At 48.2% G+C, this 13,862-nt stretch overlaps 2 protein-coding genes across 5 annotated transcripts in view; both read right to left on the minus strand.

Moving 5' to 3' along the window:
• The window catches only part of LOC107106258 (integrin alpha-X-like), a 40,257-nt gene extending 37,877 nt beyond the window's left edge, over positions 1-2,380 (minus strand). The window contains exon 1 of the mRNA XM_015406376.1: positions 2,311-2,380. Coding sequence (XP_015261862.1) covers positions 2,311-2,374 — 64 coding nt within the window. The 5' untranslated portion in view covers positions 2,375-2,380. The remainder of the gene's footprint in view (positions 1-2,310) is intronic.
• A 3,328-nt stretch (positions 2,381-5,708) lies between these two features.
• On the minus strand, positions 5,709-13,078 carry CD2BP2 (CD2 (cytoplasmic tail) binding protein 2). Of its 4 annotated transcripts, none has more exons than XM_015406379.1 (7): positions 12,981-13,075; positions 11,408-11,489; positions 10,258-10,402; positions 9,609-9,766; positions 8,781-9,300; positions 8,242-8,366; positions 5,709-6,006 (listed from the first exon to the last, which is right to left on the minus strand). In XM_015406379.1, the coding sequence occupies exons 2-7, from the start codon at positions 11,480-11,482 to the stop codon at positions 5,896-5,898; spliced, it is 1,134 nt and encodes a 377-aa protein (XP_015261865.1). In that variant the 5' UTR covers positions 11,483-11,489; positions 12,981-13,075; the 3' UTR covers positions 5,709-5,895. The 4 variants fall into 4 exon arrangements, with proteins under 4 accessions (XP_015261865.1, XP_015261866.1, XP_015261867.1 ...); XM_015406380.1 differs by having other exon boundaries at positions 13,001-13,071; XM_015406381.1 differs by lacking the exon at positions 12,981-13,075 and adding an exon at positions 12,917-12,970.
• Positions 13,079-13,862: the final 784 nt, after the last annotated feature.

A 13,862-nucleotide genomic window follows, 5' to 3' on the forward strand; every position in this document is an offset into this window, starting at 1 on the left:
TGTCTAAGAACCTCCCAGTTTATATTTGCATGTGTTAATAATAAGGCACCAGTGTGATGCAGCAATTAGACTGGCAGTCTATAACTGGGGAGATACAGATTCAAATCTGTACTCTGCCATAAAGCTCAACGGGTGACCTTGGGCCAGTCACTCACTCTCACCTTAGCCTACCTCACAGGGGTGTTGTCAGGCCTTCCTGGCCCTGACTGAACAGAAAGGTAGGATATAGGAAGTAAAGAAGTGGGGAAGAAGAAGAGATTGGATTTATACCCGCCTTTCACTACCCGAAGGAGTCTCAGAGCGGTTTACAATCCCTTCCCCTCCCCAGAACAGGCAACCTGTGGGACTGAGAGTGCTCTCCCGAGAACTGCCCTTGAGAGAACAGCTCTGAAAGAACTTGTGACTGACCCAAGGTCACACCAGCAGCTGCATGTGGAGGCATGAGGAATCAAACCAGGTTTTCCCCGATTAGAGTCTGCGTTCCTAACCACTACACCAAACTGTGGGTTGGATCCAGCCAGCCTTCTGGCTGGACCTCCTCCTTACTGAGGTCTTCATCCCACATGACTTTTTTCTATGTTCTTGAGTGTAGCCTTTTTTTGGAAGGGGGAGGGACAAAGAATATAAACTGGAAAGTTCCCCCCTAACATGTTACCTCAGCCCCAGTATTATCAGTTTCCGCTTTTCCCTTTCTGCAGTACGGGGACAATCAGATCATTCCAACTCGCAGAGCTGCTGTTAAGGATTTCTGACAGGATCATCCGACTTGTCCCCCTCTTTTCCTGCCTCTCCCCAGTTGTGATGCCACCGGATTTTCCCCTGATAACGTCAGCTGTACGGTTATGCGCCATCTGCTTTGTTATGATTAATAATGATTAGTACTAGATTAGTAAATAATTGTTTTAATTAATTTATTGTTATTGTTACTATTGAAATGTCATTGCCCTGAGCCCTGCGGTAGCAGGGGTGGGCGAGTCATAAACCGAATAAAGAAAATTTTAAAACAATGTATGCCAAGGGCTTTGATCCCAAGTAGGCTAGTCCACCTCCAGGCAGGGGGTAGAGATCAATGTTCCCTCTAAGCTGTGGAGTCTTGTGAGCAAAAATTCTACTTTGTGAGCTGCTGGCAGTAAAACTGTGAGGGAGCGATTTGGCAACCGTATGAAATTCGTTTGCTCTGGAGCTGTTCTTCCTGAGCTAAGACAAAAATGTGTGAGCCGGAGGCTAGAAAACTGTGAGCTAGCTCACACTAACTCAGCTTAGAGGGAACACTGGTGGAGATCTCCCGCTCTAACAACTGATCTCCAGGTGATGGAGATCACTTCACCTGGAGAAAATGGCTGCTCTGGCAGGAGGACTCTGTGGCCTTACAGCCCACTGAAGCCCCACCCCTCCCCAAACCCTGCCCTCCTCAGGCCCCACCCACAAAATCTCCAGGTATCTCCCAACCCGGAGCTGGCAACCCTAATCACAGGAGTGGACTAAAGGATTTATTTGTATTTGGAAACCATTTAAATCGCCAGCCACCGTTAAAAAGTTTTAAAAGTCTAAGTTCAAAACAAATACAAACCCTCTCTCAATGGGTCTGGTCCCTCTGCAAAGCTCCTTCTTCCATGTCTCCCCCCGCCGCCGCCTTTTCCCGATTCTCCAAAATCCTGTTGCTGGCCTAAATCCAGGCTACCCACTGCTGAGTCAGCTTCCCCTTATCCTTGACTACAGGCCATACATTTTTGAGCCCATCCTTGCCCACGCGTGTTCAAAACTAGTCCGGTTTGCTTCTGTCCAGGGCTTTTTTTGTAGAAAAAGCCCAGCAGGAACTCATTAGCATGAAAGGCCACACCCAACAGTAGAAATTCATTTGCTTATTAGGACACACCCCTGACAGCACAGCTCATTAGCATATTAGGCCACACACCCCATGTTCGCAGAAGTGTGTCATCCAGACACACTCACCTTCTGCTTCTTATTCTGTTTACCTTGTTTGTGCTCAAAACCCAGGGCTTTTTGATAGCAGGAACTTCTTTCCATGTTAGGCCACACACCTCTAATGTAGCCAGTCCTAATGAGTTTCTGCTGTTGGGTGTGGCCTGTTATGCTAATGAGTTCCTGCTGGGTGGGGCCAACTCGGGAGCCAGCCGGAACTCCGTTCCTGTGCGTTCCTGCCCAAAAATAGCCCTGCTTCTCTCTAATGTGTTCCAAGATTCCTCAAGCCTCAGCTACTGTATCAAGCAGAGGAGTAATTCCCTCTCCCAAGCAGTTGGCAACTCTTCTACTGTCTGCCCCCCCCCCAAGCCCAAGTAGTTCACCTACCCCAGGCACTGTAGAGGAGGAGTGCAGCTTTGAGAATCAGCTTCATTTTGGTGGTGGGCTCCATCCAGTTGCTTCAACTCTCTAGGGATATCTGCTGTCGGTTGCAGGACTCGGCGCCTCTACAAGTCATTTCCTAGGATTGCCACACTCACGTCGTCGCCCTCCTCCTGTATCCTTTCTCCTCTTCTATGCTTCTGCTTTATTTGGTCATTTGCATCCTCAGACGAAACACACCCAACACACAGCGCTAGAGGATGTTACGTTAGCTTGACAGGCAAAGGTGCTGATACACAGGCGGACGGCAAAAGCCATCTTTAACAAAAAGGTATCAGAACTTTTGTTAGTGGTGAAGGATGGTTACCCACCCTCTTTCCCCAAAATGCACAAGTACCGGCAAAAAGCAGAAGTCCGCCACTGAAGTGTCTCTCATTGTTGTTAAGTTTATGCTAGAAACACTTGTTATGCAATAGACAAATTGGGGAAAGGCTGGTCAATGGCAGTTGGCCAAAAAAGCTAAAAAGAACCATGTTCAGAGACATTAAGTCTTTCTAGTACTTAATTCCCCCAAGCCTCTGTTCCCTACTTGGGAGGCTTGACCATCCTATTGTCTCTTTCTAGACCTACGAGCATTTCTAAAAGGGTGGCTGAGGTGAGGGTGTAAAGCATGTAGAGAAAGAGGTACTTTTCTCCCTTTCTCACAATACAGGAACTCATGGGCACTCCATGAAACTGCTGAGCGGTCGGGTTAGAACGGATAAAAGGAAGTACTTCTTCACCCAAAGAGTGATTAACACTTGGAATTCACTCCCACAGGAAGTGGTGGCGGCTACAAGCATGGACGGCTTCAAAAGGGAATTAGATAAGCATATGGAGCAGAGGTCCATCAGTGGCTATTAGCCACAAGGTATAGATAGGGACTCTGGGGCAAGTGATGCTCTGTCTTCTTGGTGCTTGGGGGGGCAACAGTGGGAGGGCTTCTAATGTCTTGGCCCCACTAGTGGACCTCCTGATGGCACCTGGTATTTCTGGCCACTGTGTGACACAGAGTGTTGGACTGGATGGGCCTTTGGCCTGATCCAACATTGCCGTCTCTTATGTTTTTATGTTCTCCCCCCCTCCTGCCTGTTCACTGCCAAGAGACACAAACTTTTTTAAAATTCAAAGTGAAAAATATATTTCTTCCCAGCACCACTGAGCTTATCAGAAAGTGGACAGAGCCACTATAAGGCAGGGCTGATTATTTAGCTGCCCTCATTCAAATGAAACGGTTTCCCATGACTGGAATAACAGACAGCCGCTGGAGGATCAGGAGGACGGGTAAGCACCTGGGTTTTCCTTTGCCAGTGTGTGGTTCCCACTTCAGGATTTCCTCCTTCCCAGATGGTGTGAGGAGGGAGTTATTCTGTTTGGTTCCACTTCCTGCGGCAGCCATTCTGGAGTGGCACTCGCCAACCCCTCTCAAGATTCCCAAGTTGCCCGCAAAAGTTGCTCTCACCACCACTAACATAGCGCAGCCTGAAATGGCTGCTCCCAGGGGACAGGAAATTCCCTGGGAACAGCATGAGGAACTTATTGTCATCTCTAGTGGGAGACCAGAATCAGTAAAAATCCCTCCTCTTTAATTAGTATTAATCTACTGCTGGATAAGAGACCAGGAACAGGTCCAGCTCCTCCTTTGTTGCTAGATTTGAATCCAGTACCACCTCAGAGACCAATGAGATTTTGGGGGTATAAGCGTTCAAGAGACAAAGCTCCTTCCTTTGCTGTTTCCCAAGCCTCAGCTTCCACTTCTAGAGGAAGTACAAACTACAGCGGCAGGACACGGAGATTCTGTTCCTCAGTCCAGCGTGAGACCACAGCTGCCTCCACATGGAGCTCTCGGCTCCTCGTTCCTCTCCAAACTGCAGTGGTTTTAAAAGGGGCTTCCGTACGTTGCTTTGCGGTCATCTACCTCCTTGGTTTTCTTTGGCTCCCTTCCTGTTTCCCACACCTGAAAGACTGCCCCTGAAGCAGGCAATGCTGTGTGTTAAGATCACTTCGCCGGGGAAGGGGGAAGGGCTCAGTGGCAGAGCATCTGCTTGGCAGGCAGAAGGTCCCAGCTCCAGTGCCCAGCTGAAAGGACCAGGCGGTCGGTGATGTGAAAGACCTGTATCCGGAGACCCTGAAGAGCTACTGCCAGTCTAAGGAGATAGTATTGACCATGGATGGGCCAACGGTCTGATTAGGCAGCTTCATGTCTCCATTTTATATTTCGATTTCTTTTTTACAAGTACTGTCCTTTGATATTTTCCAAACCTTCATGTCTATACCGATAACATTTCTCTTGTTTCACAAGCCATGGACAGCACATATTGCAAGCTTTAAACCACTAGTGAACATGCGTACAGTAGGATCTCAAATACCGCTAGCCTAAGAGCGTAGGAGCTGCGGTGGCTCAAGTGGTTAAGACGCTGAACTGCAGGCTGTGGAAGGTCGGTAGTTCAGCAGTTCGAGACCCGGGTGCCGCATGATGCAGTGAGCTCCCATCTCTAGTTCCAGCTCCTGCCAACCTAGCAGTTCGAAAGCAAGAAATTGCAAGGAGATAAATAGGTACCACTTCAGTGGGAAGGTAACAGCGTTCCGTGCGCCTTGGTGTTTAGTCACGCCGGCCACACGACCACGGAAACGTCTTCGGACAGCGCTGGCTCTTCGGCTTGGAAACAGAGATGAGCACCGCAACCCTAGAGTCGGATTCGACTGGCTTTCGAGCAAGGGAACCTTTACCTTTAAGAGAGTAGGTGGCTAACAGATCATTATCATGAGAGAAGACTGGGAAAGGGGGGGGGCCTCCAAAGAATTTGGCCAAAGATGGGCTTGCCTCAGGATCCCATTCTGTGGCTGCTTCCTGCACCTGGGAGCAGCATTTGACAGTGAAAAGGAGGGGAACGGGACTCTTTGGAGGTACAGCCTAAGGGAATAATCTGTGTAATGGGGGCTGGAGGCAGCCCCCTCCCCCCGATAAGCTCTCTTCTCTGCATGCAAAAGCAGGTCTACAAATCTGAAGCACCGTAAATCTGAAGTCAGAATTCCTCTGCCCCACACTGCAGAAGATGGTCGAACAGTCAGTCACTTGCTTGTGCTGCCAATTCCGCGACTAGTTCTGCCACGAAGCTACTGGGTCTGCTGGAAGGGCAAACCTGTACTCCCACACACACACGCACGCTTCTCTCTTGCTCTCTCCTCCACGTGCCAAGGAAGATTATGCTGGAAGTAGGAGGGAGAAGAAGAGAAGCAGCTACTGAATGTCATACATCGCAGCCAGGGAACACAAGTAGCCACCGATATCCTATTTTCAGTACAGCTCACAGGCAGGGAAATGGCAGATGCGAATGACCCATCGAGCACAATTTAATGTTGGGGTTCTTTTATTTTTCACAAAACTGGAGACAGATGAGAAGTCAAACCTCGTCCCCCCTCCAGAAACATACCATCACGCACACGCACACACCCCTTTCCCCACCCCCCAAAAGTTCAGCAAGTTCTTCCCGGCTGCTGCCGTGCTGAGTTACACCCCTCACGCTCCTTGGGGCGGGACTCGGATTCCAATCACGTGTAGAGGTCAAAATCAACGCGTTTGGAATTGTAGAACTGACCACCAGCGTTCTCCACCTTCCGGCAGTAGACGCCATCGGGGAAATAGCCCTGGGACACCCAGTCCTGGAGGAATGTACAACAGAAGAATATTCAATGGAAATGGTGGCGGGGAGGGGAGAAATGATGAAAGAATTTGGGGGTGGGGTTTAAAAAGTGTTAAAGATGGGGATTAATTCAACCATTACTAGGACTCACACCTCTGGCTTGTAAACCAAGGTCCTTTCCGCATTAGACCTTACATCCTGGGTCAACCTTGTCCCCGAACTTACATCTTACACTACACTTGAGCTCACCCCTGTAATTATCTCAGGGTATTTTTTGTTTCCACATTACATTGAGGTCGCCCCGGTTTCACCCGCCCACTTGTCCCGGGATAAACGGATGCTGTTATAACCAGGGATAAATGCAAGGTATTGTGTCGCGAGTTGAACTCTGATAAAAACCAGGGATGAGATCCAACTGCAGAAAGGACCCAAGAATGACAGCCACAAATATACACACACACACACACAAGTGAAAAGCTAAAGCCAGTAAAAGATACTAACATATATAAGAAGCTAACCAAACAATGAACATTAAAACTGAACAATAATTCGAAATCAGTAGCTTCCTGGGAAAATCACTCTAGAAAGAGACACAGACTAAACTTGCAATAAAATCAAAAGTCACTATTGGCCACAATTCTTTATGGCATAGAGCAGTACCCAGTCATCCCTATGATGAAAGTCAGAGTGGAAAACCAGTTCAATCTTAGCCAACAAGGGCTTCATTTCTGTGTGACACTCTAGTCTTTTCCTCTCTATGTTTCAAACTTGAGATACAATTTGTCTTGTTAAATCCTGCCCCACTGTCCACCTTTGCAACTGCAGTGGAAGCCGAGTAAGAGACTAGCTCTATGGGGGGTGTTGCATGTTTGATGCTGCTAAGAAGTGTTTTTCCCCGACTTCTCACAGCATTGCAGTGTGTTTGTGCACCTCCTGGAGTTTCACCATCTTTGCCCTGATCTTTCCTAAGCCTGCTTTGTTCCAAAATTTTGGGAAAGATCACAGAAAAGCCTAGATGGGTGCCAAAATCCATGTCCAAAAGTCTGGATTTTACTGGTCTTGCCCTTAACAGCAGCCATTTTGCCCAAACAGCCATTTCCTCTCCCTGTCACCAAGGCCTTTTACTTTCACAACGGAATAGCATTACACTGATATATATGTATATCAGGTTCCCTGAATTCTCAGCTTTCATTTTAAAGTCAGCCTCCAGCCCCTTTTGTTGAGGAGCTATAAGGGGGGGGGAGGCATACTCCACAAGGAAAGAAGCTAAAGACTTTTTAATGACAGTTGGTAATTCAAAGAACCTGATTCGTATATTAATGTAATGGTTTATCGGTAGAACGCTGTTCACTCTCTGCCTTAAACTATGGGGGAAGCCTGCTGTGCTGAAACAGTATGGCCACTGTGCATTATTGCCACTGCAACAGGAGAAGTACACACGCCTGTCCTTTTGTGAAAAACATCTAAGATACACACAGTCCAAGTCATCTAGGGAAGCCAGTGAGGACAGTGGCAATACCCATCAAAAGCCTTCAGTGCCAAAAACCCCAGTTACTCCTGGGGCAATGGATCGTATTACTGTTAAAGAATCTTTGGCGCCAACTGGCAAGTGGCCACTGCGAGGAGGGCTGTGGCAGGCCATGAAGGCATGTGCCACCCCCATAAACTGTGCAATGACAGCATCACATGAGGCGAAATACCAGGGCCCAAATGTGACTATGGCGTAGCCTGCCAAACTATTTTCCGTCTGTCACAGGAATGTGAGCATCGTGCTTTCCAGGGTGTTGTGACGGAGTTCTTTGAACTGTCCCCAGCTGCGATTGAGTGGATCGAAAATTTTAGATATTAGTATTTAGAAGGACTGCCCAATTGGTCTGCACACCCATCGCATCCTTTTGGTTATACTATACGCTTCCTGTGTGTAACTCTGCCATACAATAAATAAAATACAGCATCACACCAACAACAACAACAAACAGATAAAAGGGATCACAGGGGATGAGAGGCATGAATGCACATAAAGGTGGCAAATTAGACAGAACAAGCAAGAGCAGAATAAACAGCCGGCCAAAGGGTGGAGGAGCAAAAGGGGAAGAGGACTGACAGAATGGCAAAAGTGGAGGGGCGGGAGGGAGCGTAAGGACACACAGGAAGATCATTGAAGCAACTGGGACCATAAATATAACACGAGAGAGGGGAAGAGGCAAAGCGCAAGAGAACTCATAGCGGCTCATCTGCCCCTTTCAGCGCTTACCTGCATCTGGGAACTGCTAAAGGGGCCATAGAGTTCAGATGTGTTTGTGTTCTCCCATTTATATTCCCACATCACCTCAGAGATAACGTCGTCACTGCCCGGCTGCTGCGCCTCACGTCCCGCTGCTGAAGAACATTATCATGTCAGGTTGCCGACTGCACTGAAAACCCAACGACAAAGAGCTGGAACATTCCATCGGGAGAATCGCAGTTGCTGGGCCGAACTACTTCAGACAACATGGGGGGGGAGGGGTTGGTGGACAGGTCCCGGTGTCTTCCTCCAGCCTCTTTACACAGAGAGACACAGCCTATTGGGGAGAATGCCACACCTGAATTCTTCTCCCCAACCTCCTCCTCTTCTAGGTGCTGCAAAAAACATTCCAGCTTGACTCCCCCGCCAGCAGTCTGAAGTGGTACGGGCTCAGCAAGGAGCTTCCCCATGCGGTTCTCCCGATCACATGTTTCAGCTCTAAGGCTCCCCCATTCCTCCCCCTCCCCATAACCAGGCAAGCCATCAGCCTTCCCGCCCTGTCCTCTCACCCACTGCTGTCTTCTCCCCCAGCTTTGTTTCATCGATATCCTCCGCAAACATGTCTAGTTCGGGTTCGGGAGCAGAAGGTGCCACCGGAGGATGATCCAGTGCCCGGAGCCTCAGAGCCAGCTTCTCCCGGGTCTCCTGGTAGATCTCGTAGACCCCTCGTGCCACCATCTGGTCAGCTAGCCCCGACAAGCGCTCCAGCTGCTCTTTCCGCTCGGGGGACCCCAGCTTCTGGGGATCGCCCTCCTCCACCGGTTCCGCCTCCTCTGCCTTCAGGCGGCTCCAGGGCCTCCGCTGGCGGCCGGTGCTCTTGGTCCCACCCTTGTCGCCAAGCCTCTGGATGGCTCTTGCCACCGTCTCGCCGGGCTGCACTAAATCCACCATCCCTTCAAGCAGCTGCCTCTTGTCCAAAGGGGTCTGGCCAACCTCGAGGCTGTCATCATCATCATCCTCTTCCTCGTCATCCTCCGCAGAATCTCGAGGTGCCTTCTTCCGACCAGGAGGCTGTTCCTTTATTTTGACCTGGTGGGAAAAAAAGAGCAACGAATTAAAGGTGTGTGTGTGGGGAAGGAAGCAAGATACTTTTCAAAACTTACAGAATGCGGATCTGGACCTACTGATGCAGCTATGCTCGTCTACGCAAACACCAGGTGCTCCTGTCCTGCAGCAAATGCAAATCCCTGCACTTACATGCTGCAATCTGGGAATCCACACAGCCTCATTTGCAACATCTTCTCTACGTGATGAGCACAGGAAATTTCAAGGGCCTTGGGGTAGCAGAGATCCTTCATTCCAACAGGCCTCCACACAGGCTAGACAGGAGGTCTTACCCAATCGATGTTGTCCAGCCAGTTGTCCCGAATCATGGCCTCCTTATTCAAGAAGTAGTTGCCCTCTGAGTCAAAATGGCCTTCTTCCATCTCCTCCTGCAAATTGAACGGGGTGATCCGGACGCCGTCTTCGTAGTCGATGGTGGCGGATTCCTGTCCTGCAAGGGCAGGTGAGAAGGGAAATTTTTTACCACTTTCCTATAACTCAACAGTTCCGCACGTTTAGCATTTTAATCAATGAGCTAGGAGGAATGTGTGACGATGAATCCTTTCGCACCACCAAGTGTCACACCCAGGCATCTCCTTACATAAAAAGTGTGCAGTGGACTACTTTTCAAGGATTTGGGGAAAGGGTTTGCCCACAGTTGTTTTCTAAGTATCACAACAGCCCTTAAATTGCTCTCTTCCCCCCTCAAGCAACCATACCCACACTGCTGGCATCCCAAACACAAGCCCCACTCTTCACAACTGGTCTAGGGACTGTAACAATAAACCGAAACGGAACCCCCACTCTTACTTTAACAGCCATAAGGGTCAGAAACATGATGATTTAAGTGAGAATTAAAAAAAAAAAGGCAAGGATCTCAGAATGTTGAATTCTGACACCAAAACTTGCAATTCTAGCCCTCAGTCCCAAACCTGCACTTACCCTCCACGTCGTCTGATGCAAGAATATCATATTTACTGCCTCGCCCTTCATCGTCATCCTCATCATCATCATCTTCCTCATCGCTGTCCAATGAGTGCTTGCCCTTAAAGCGGCTGCCCGGCCCTCCAACTGCAGGTTCCACTAGCTACATAGGAGACAAAGGTGCAGAAACATCAGTAGTTTCTGGCTTCTTTAGCCGTTACTCTGCTGGTAAGCTGCCCTAAGTCAAAAATGTATATGTTGCATCTCCAGAGGTAGCTTACAAAGTAAAACACAACAAGACAGCATCAAAATTGTTTTTTTAAAATAACAAGCCATTAAAACCCTGCCAGAGTATACAGACAGCATAAAACACTTCGCAGCTCAAGACAATTCTCATAAAACAGTCCTCAGGATAAAACTGTAAAACCAATTTTTAAAACATCAAACCCCTTCAATAAAAGCCTTGGTGAAATGTTTTGGCCTGGCACCCAAAAGAGAGCAGGGTAGGTGGTGAGCAAACCTCAAAGGGAAGAGTGCATTTCACAGGCAAGGTGCCACCACTGAAAAAGCCCTGTCTGTGGTCACCACAAACCTCCCCTTTTGCAAGGAGCATCTTAAGTAGCAGACTAGAAAGTACCGAAGAACAAAGTCCTTCAAGTATAGACTCAAATAAATAGTCTTCCAGGTTTTGTATAACAAAAATGGTATGACTTGTTCCATGCCAACTTTGTCTCCTGGGGACCAAGGTCAGGGAGAGGGAGGAACGAAAGAGGTGTTAAGAACATAAGGGATGCCAATGTTGGATCAGGCCAAAGGCCCATCCAGTCCAACACTCTGTATCACACAGTGGCCAGAAATACCAGTGCCATCAGGAGGTCCACCAGTGGGGCCAGGACATTAAAAGCCCTCCCACTGTTGACCCCCCCAAGCACCAAGATGACAGAGCATCACTTGCCCCAGAGTCCCTATCTATACCTTGTGGCTAATAGCCACTGATGGACCTCTGCTCCATATGCTTATCTAATTCCCTTTTGAAGCCGTCCATGCTTGTAGCCGCCACCACTTCCTGTGGCAGTGAATTCCAAGTGTTAATCACTAACACTTGGAGTTAGTTTCCCAAGTGTTTCCCTCTTTCACGCGCACACAGTTTCTGAAACTCATCTCTCACCTTCTTCTTTGACAAACTCATTTCCTCTTCATCTTCATTGCCTTGATCCTCAAAGGTCACCTTACGTTTGGACATTCTAGCCCTGGGAGAATCAACACAGATTAACAGGTGGATAGGAGGACAGCCTATAGACTCATCTCCAGAATGCACAACACTCAGGAGCCAGCTATCAAGATGGCTTTTGACCGTCTGCAGACTTCAGCTGAAGTCTGGCTCTGCAACTGATAACGCCCTTATCTCTGCTCTGCACATGTTAAGAGAAAGTTTGTAAACACACTGCTGCTCACTCCATCTTTACAGATCACAGTGGCAAACAGGAGAGGTGTATCGGCGTCACTTAACTGTCTTGTATACCAGAAGTTCCAACACAACTGAACTGGTTACTGATCACTTTTAAAAAATGATTTCTGTTCCCCCCTTCTACCCAAGATGGAACCCAATCAAATTTAAATCACTGTAATGACTGTGCACCAGCTATGGCAAATGGTTGCCGTGTTCTAGATGTTTCTGCACTGAAGCTGGCTCATTCAGTGCCTACGAAGGTCTGTTCCTTCTTTACAGTGGCTCCCACCTTGTGGAAGGGGCCCCTGAAGAGGTGAATTGGGAAGTGTCTATGGCAGGTGCTTTGAGGTCATCTTACTTAACTGGGTTGAAGCTGCAGGCTTTTGGGAGGGTTGTAGATGGGGCTTGACAGTATTTTGTATGTTTCAATCTTTGAAATTGTAGATTATTTTACTAAAGGAACAAATAACGAAAGGCTACCCAAACAGAATGACAAAACATAAGACTGATCCTGCTGCTGCACCTTTTGACAGCTGCTTGGCAGGCAGAAATTAATCAGCTACAGAAGAACCATCAGTGTTACTTATCTCCTGCTGAAAACCTGCCAACAGGGAGAATGAAAGGAAGTTAAGAACTGGACTGCCGAGACATACACATGAAACTGCCTTATACAGACCATAGGTCCAGCAAGGTCAGTCTTGTCTACTCAGGGTCTTTCACGTCACCTACTGCCTGATCCTATTATTATTAATGATAGTTATTGTTATTATTACTTGGGAGATGCGAGGGATTGAACCTGGGGACCTTCTGCATGCAAAGGAGGGGGTCCTTCACTGAGCCACAGCTCTTCCTCTAAAACAAAGTAGCTACAGGAGAGAACCAGCAGCCCCCTACTATCACGCCTCCCCTTATCAAAACCCAGGCAAGCTTTCCAGCTTTCCTTCACCCGCATAAGGACTCAACAGTCTTGTACATCGAGCCGTCTCGTTTACATATGCAAATCAACTCTAACGCACACCCACCAATCGCTATCAAACCCGTCCCTCTTCCTAGAAAGCTCCCCAAGGCTCCAGCCTTTCTCACAGAGGAGTCCAAGATGGGAACGAGCCTGAGGGCACAGCTCAGCAGTTCCAAGGAACATTAAGAGTCCCCATTTTCTCCCCTCCAAGTGGGCTCTCCGTGATCCCCACAGGCCATGCACAGCACGCAATCCCAATATGCAGTTACCCCCACACGCGCAGACACACGCGGGCGGTCAAAACGATGCCCACCACCCCACCGAAATCCTTACGCCGACACTCTTGCAGCTACCCGAGCTCCCGAAGCACCACCGTGAAGGCATCAACATCCGGGGTCTACGGAAGACCAAACCGGATACGACGGAAAGAGAGCAGAGACATTCCCCCTCCGTAGAGGAAATGACATAAACTTCTGGCAGCCGCTGGCTTCGTTGACGCTGATTAGCACCGCTGGAAGGAGTGCGGGCAAATTTTAAAGGCGCAGCGTGCCTTTCGCTTGCTCCTCTCTCCAGGGGTTACGAACCTTCACAGCTAAAAAAGAGAATAAACTAATAATAACAATTGGATCGTACAATTGTGTAGGAGTTCTGTGGTCTTTTTTTATATACTAATGCCCCCTATCCTTTAGAAACTTCGATCCCACTCCTGTAGGCTCCAGCCCGCTGCTACAGATAAGGACACGCAGAAGGGTAGCCCCGTTACTCTGTTGCAGTAAAAGCTGCTAGGACTCCCCACATTTTACCGTAGCAGCCTTTTTTTGTGGACTGAATCCCACGAAAGTCTGTCACAATGAAGTAGAGATCTAAACCTTGCTACTAAGAAGTAAATCCCATGTTAAATCCCTGGCTTACTCCCAGGAAAGTGTCTTTGGGACTGTAGCCTAAATCCACTAGCCTTTAAAGGGAGCCAAAAACAAGATTCTTGTTCGTAATCCTACACTGGCGTTAGAAAAAGTGTACTCTTCCAATGTTTCCAATTATTTTCTTGCTGTAATCTATATCTCCCTGTTATGGCTATGTTTTATTGAGCTTTGTGCACTGTAAAAAAGTATAAAAATAAAATTTTTAAAAAGGGGGGAAAAAGAAAAATTCTTTGAGCGCCTCATAAAACCAGCATAGAGAACTACCACCAAAACATCATAGCCTCTACCAAGA

Source organism: Gekko japonicus, unplaced genomic scaffold, assembly GCF_001447785.1.
Source record: "Gekko japonicus isolate JY-2015 unplaced genomic scaffold, Gekko_japonicus_V1.1 scaffold2698, whole genome shotgun sequence".
Lineage (NCBI taxonomy): Eukaryota > Metazoa > Chordata > Lepidosauria > Squamata > Gekkonidae > Gekko > Gekko japonicus.

Coding starts and splice junctions, on each gene's coding strand:
- CD2BP2 (XM_015406379.1), bottom strand. CDS start 11,482: ATGTCCAAACGTAAGGTGACCTTTGAGGATCAAGGCAATGAAGATGAA. Junction 10,403..11,407: donor TGAGTTTGTCAAAGAAGAAG/GTGAGAGATGAG, acceptor TCTCCTATGTAG/CTAGTGGAACCTGCAGTTGG. Junction 6,007..8,241: donor TTAGCAGTTCCCAGATGCAG/GTAAGCGCTGAA, acceptor ACATTCCTCCAG/GACTGGGTGTCCCAGGGCTA.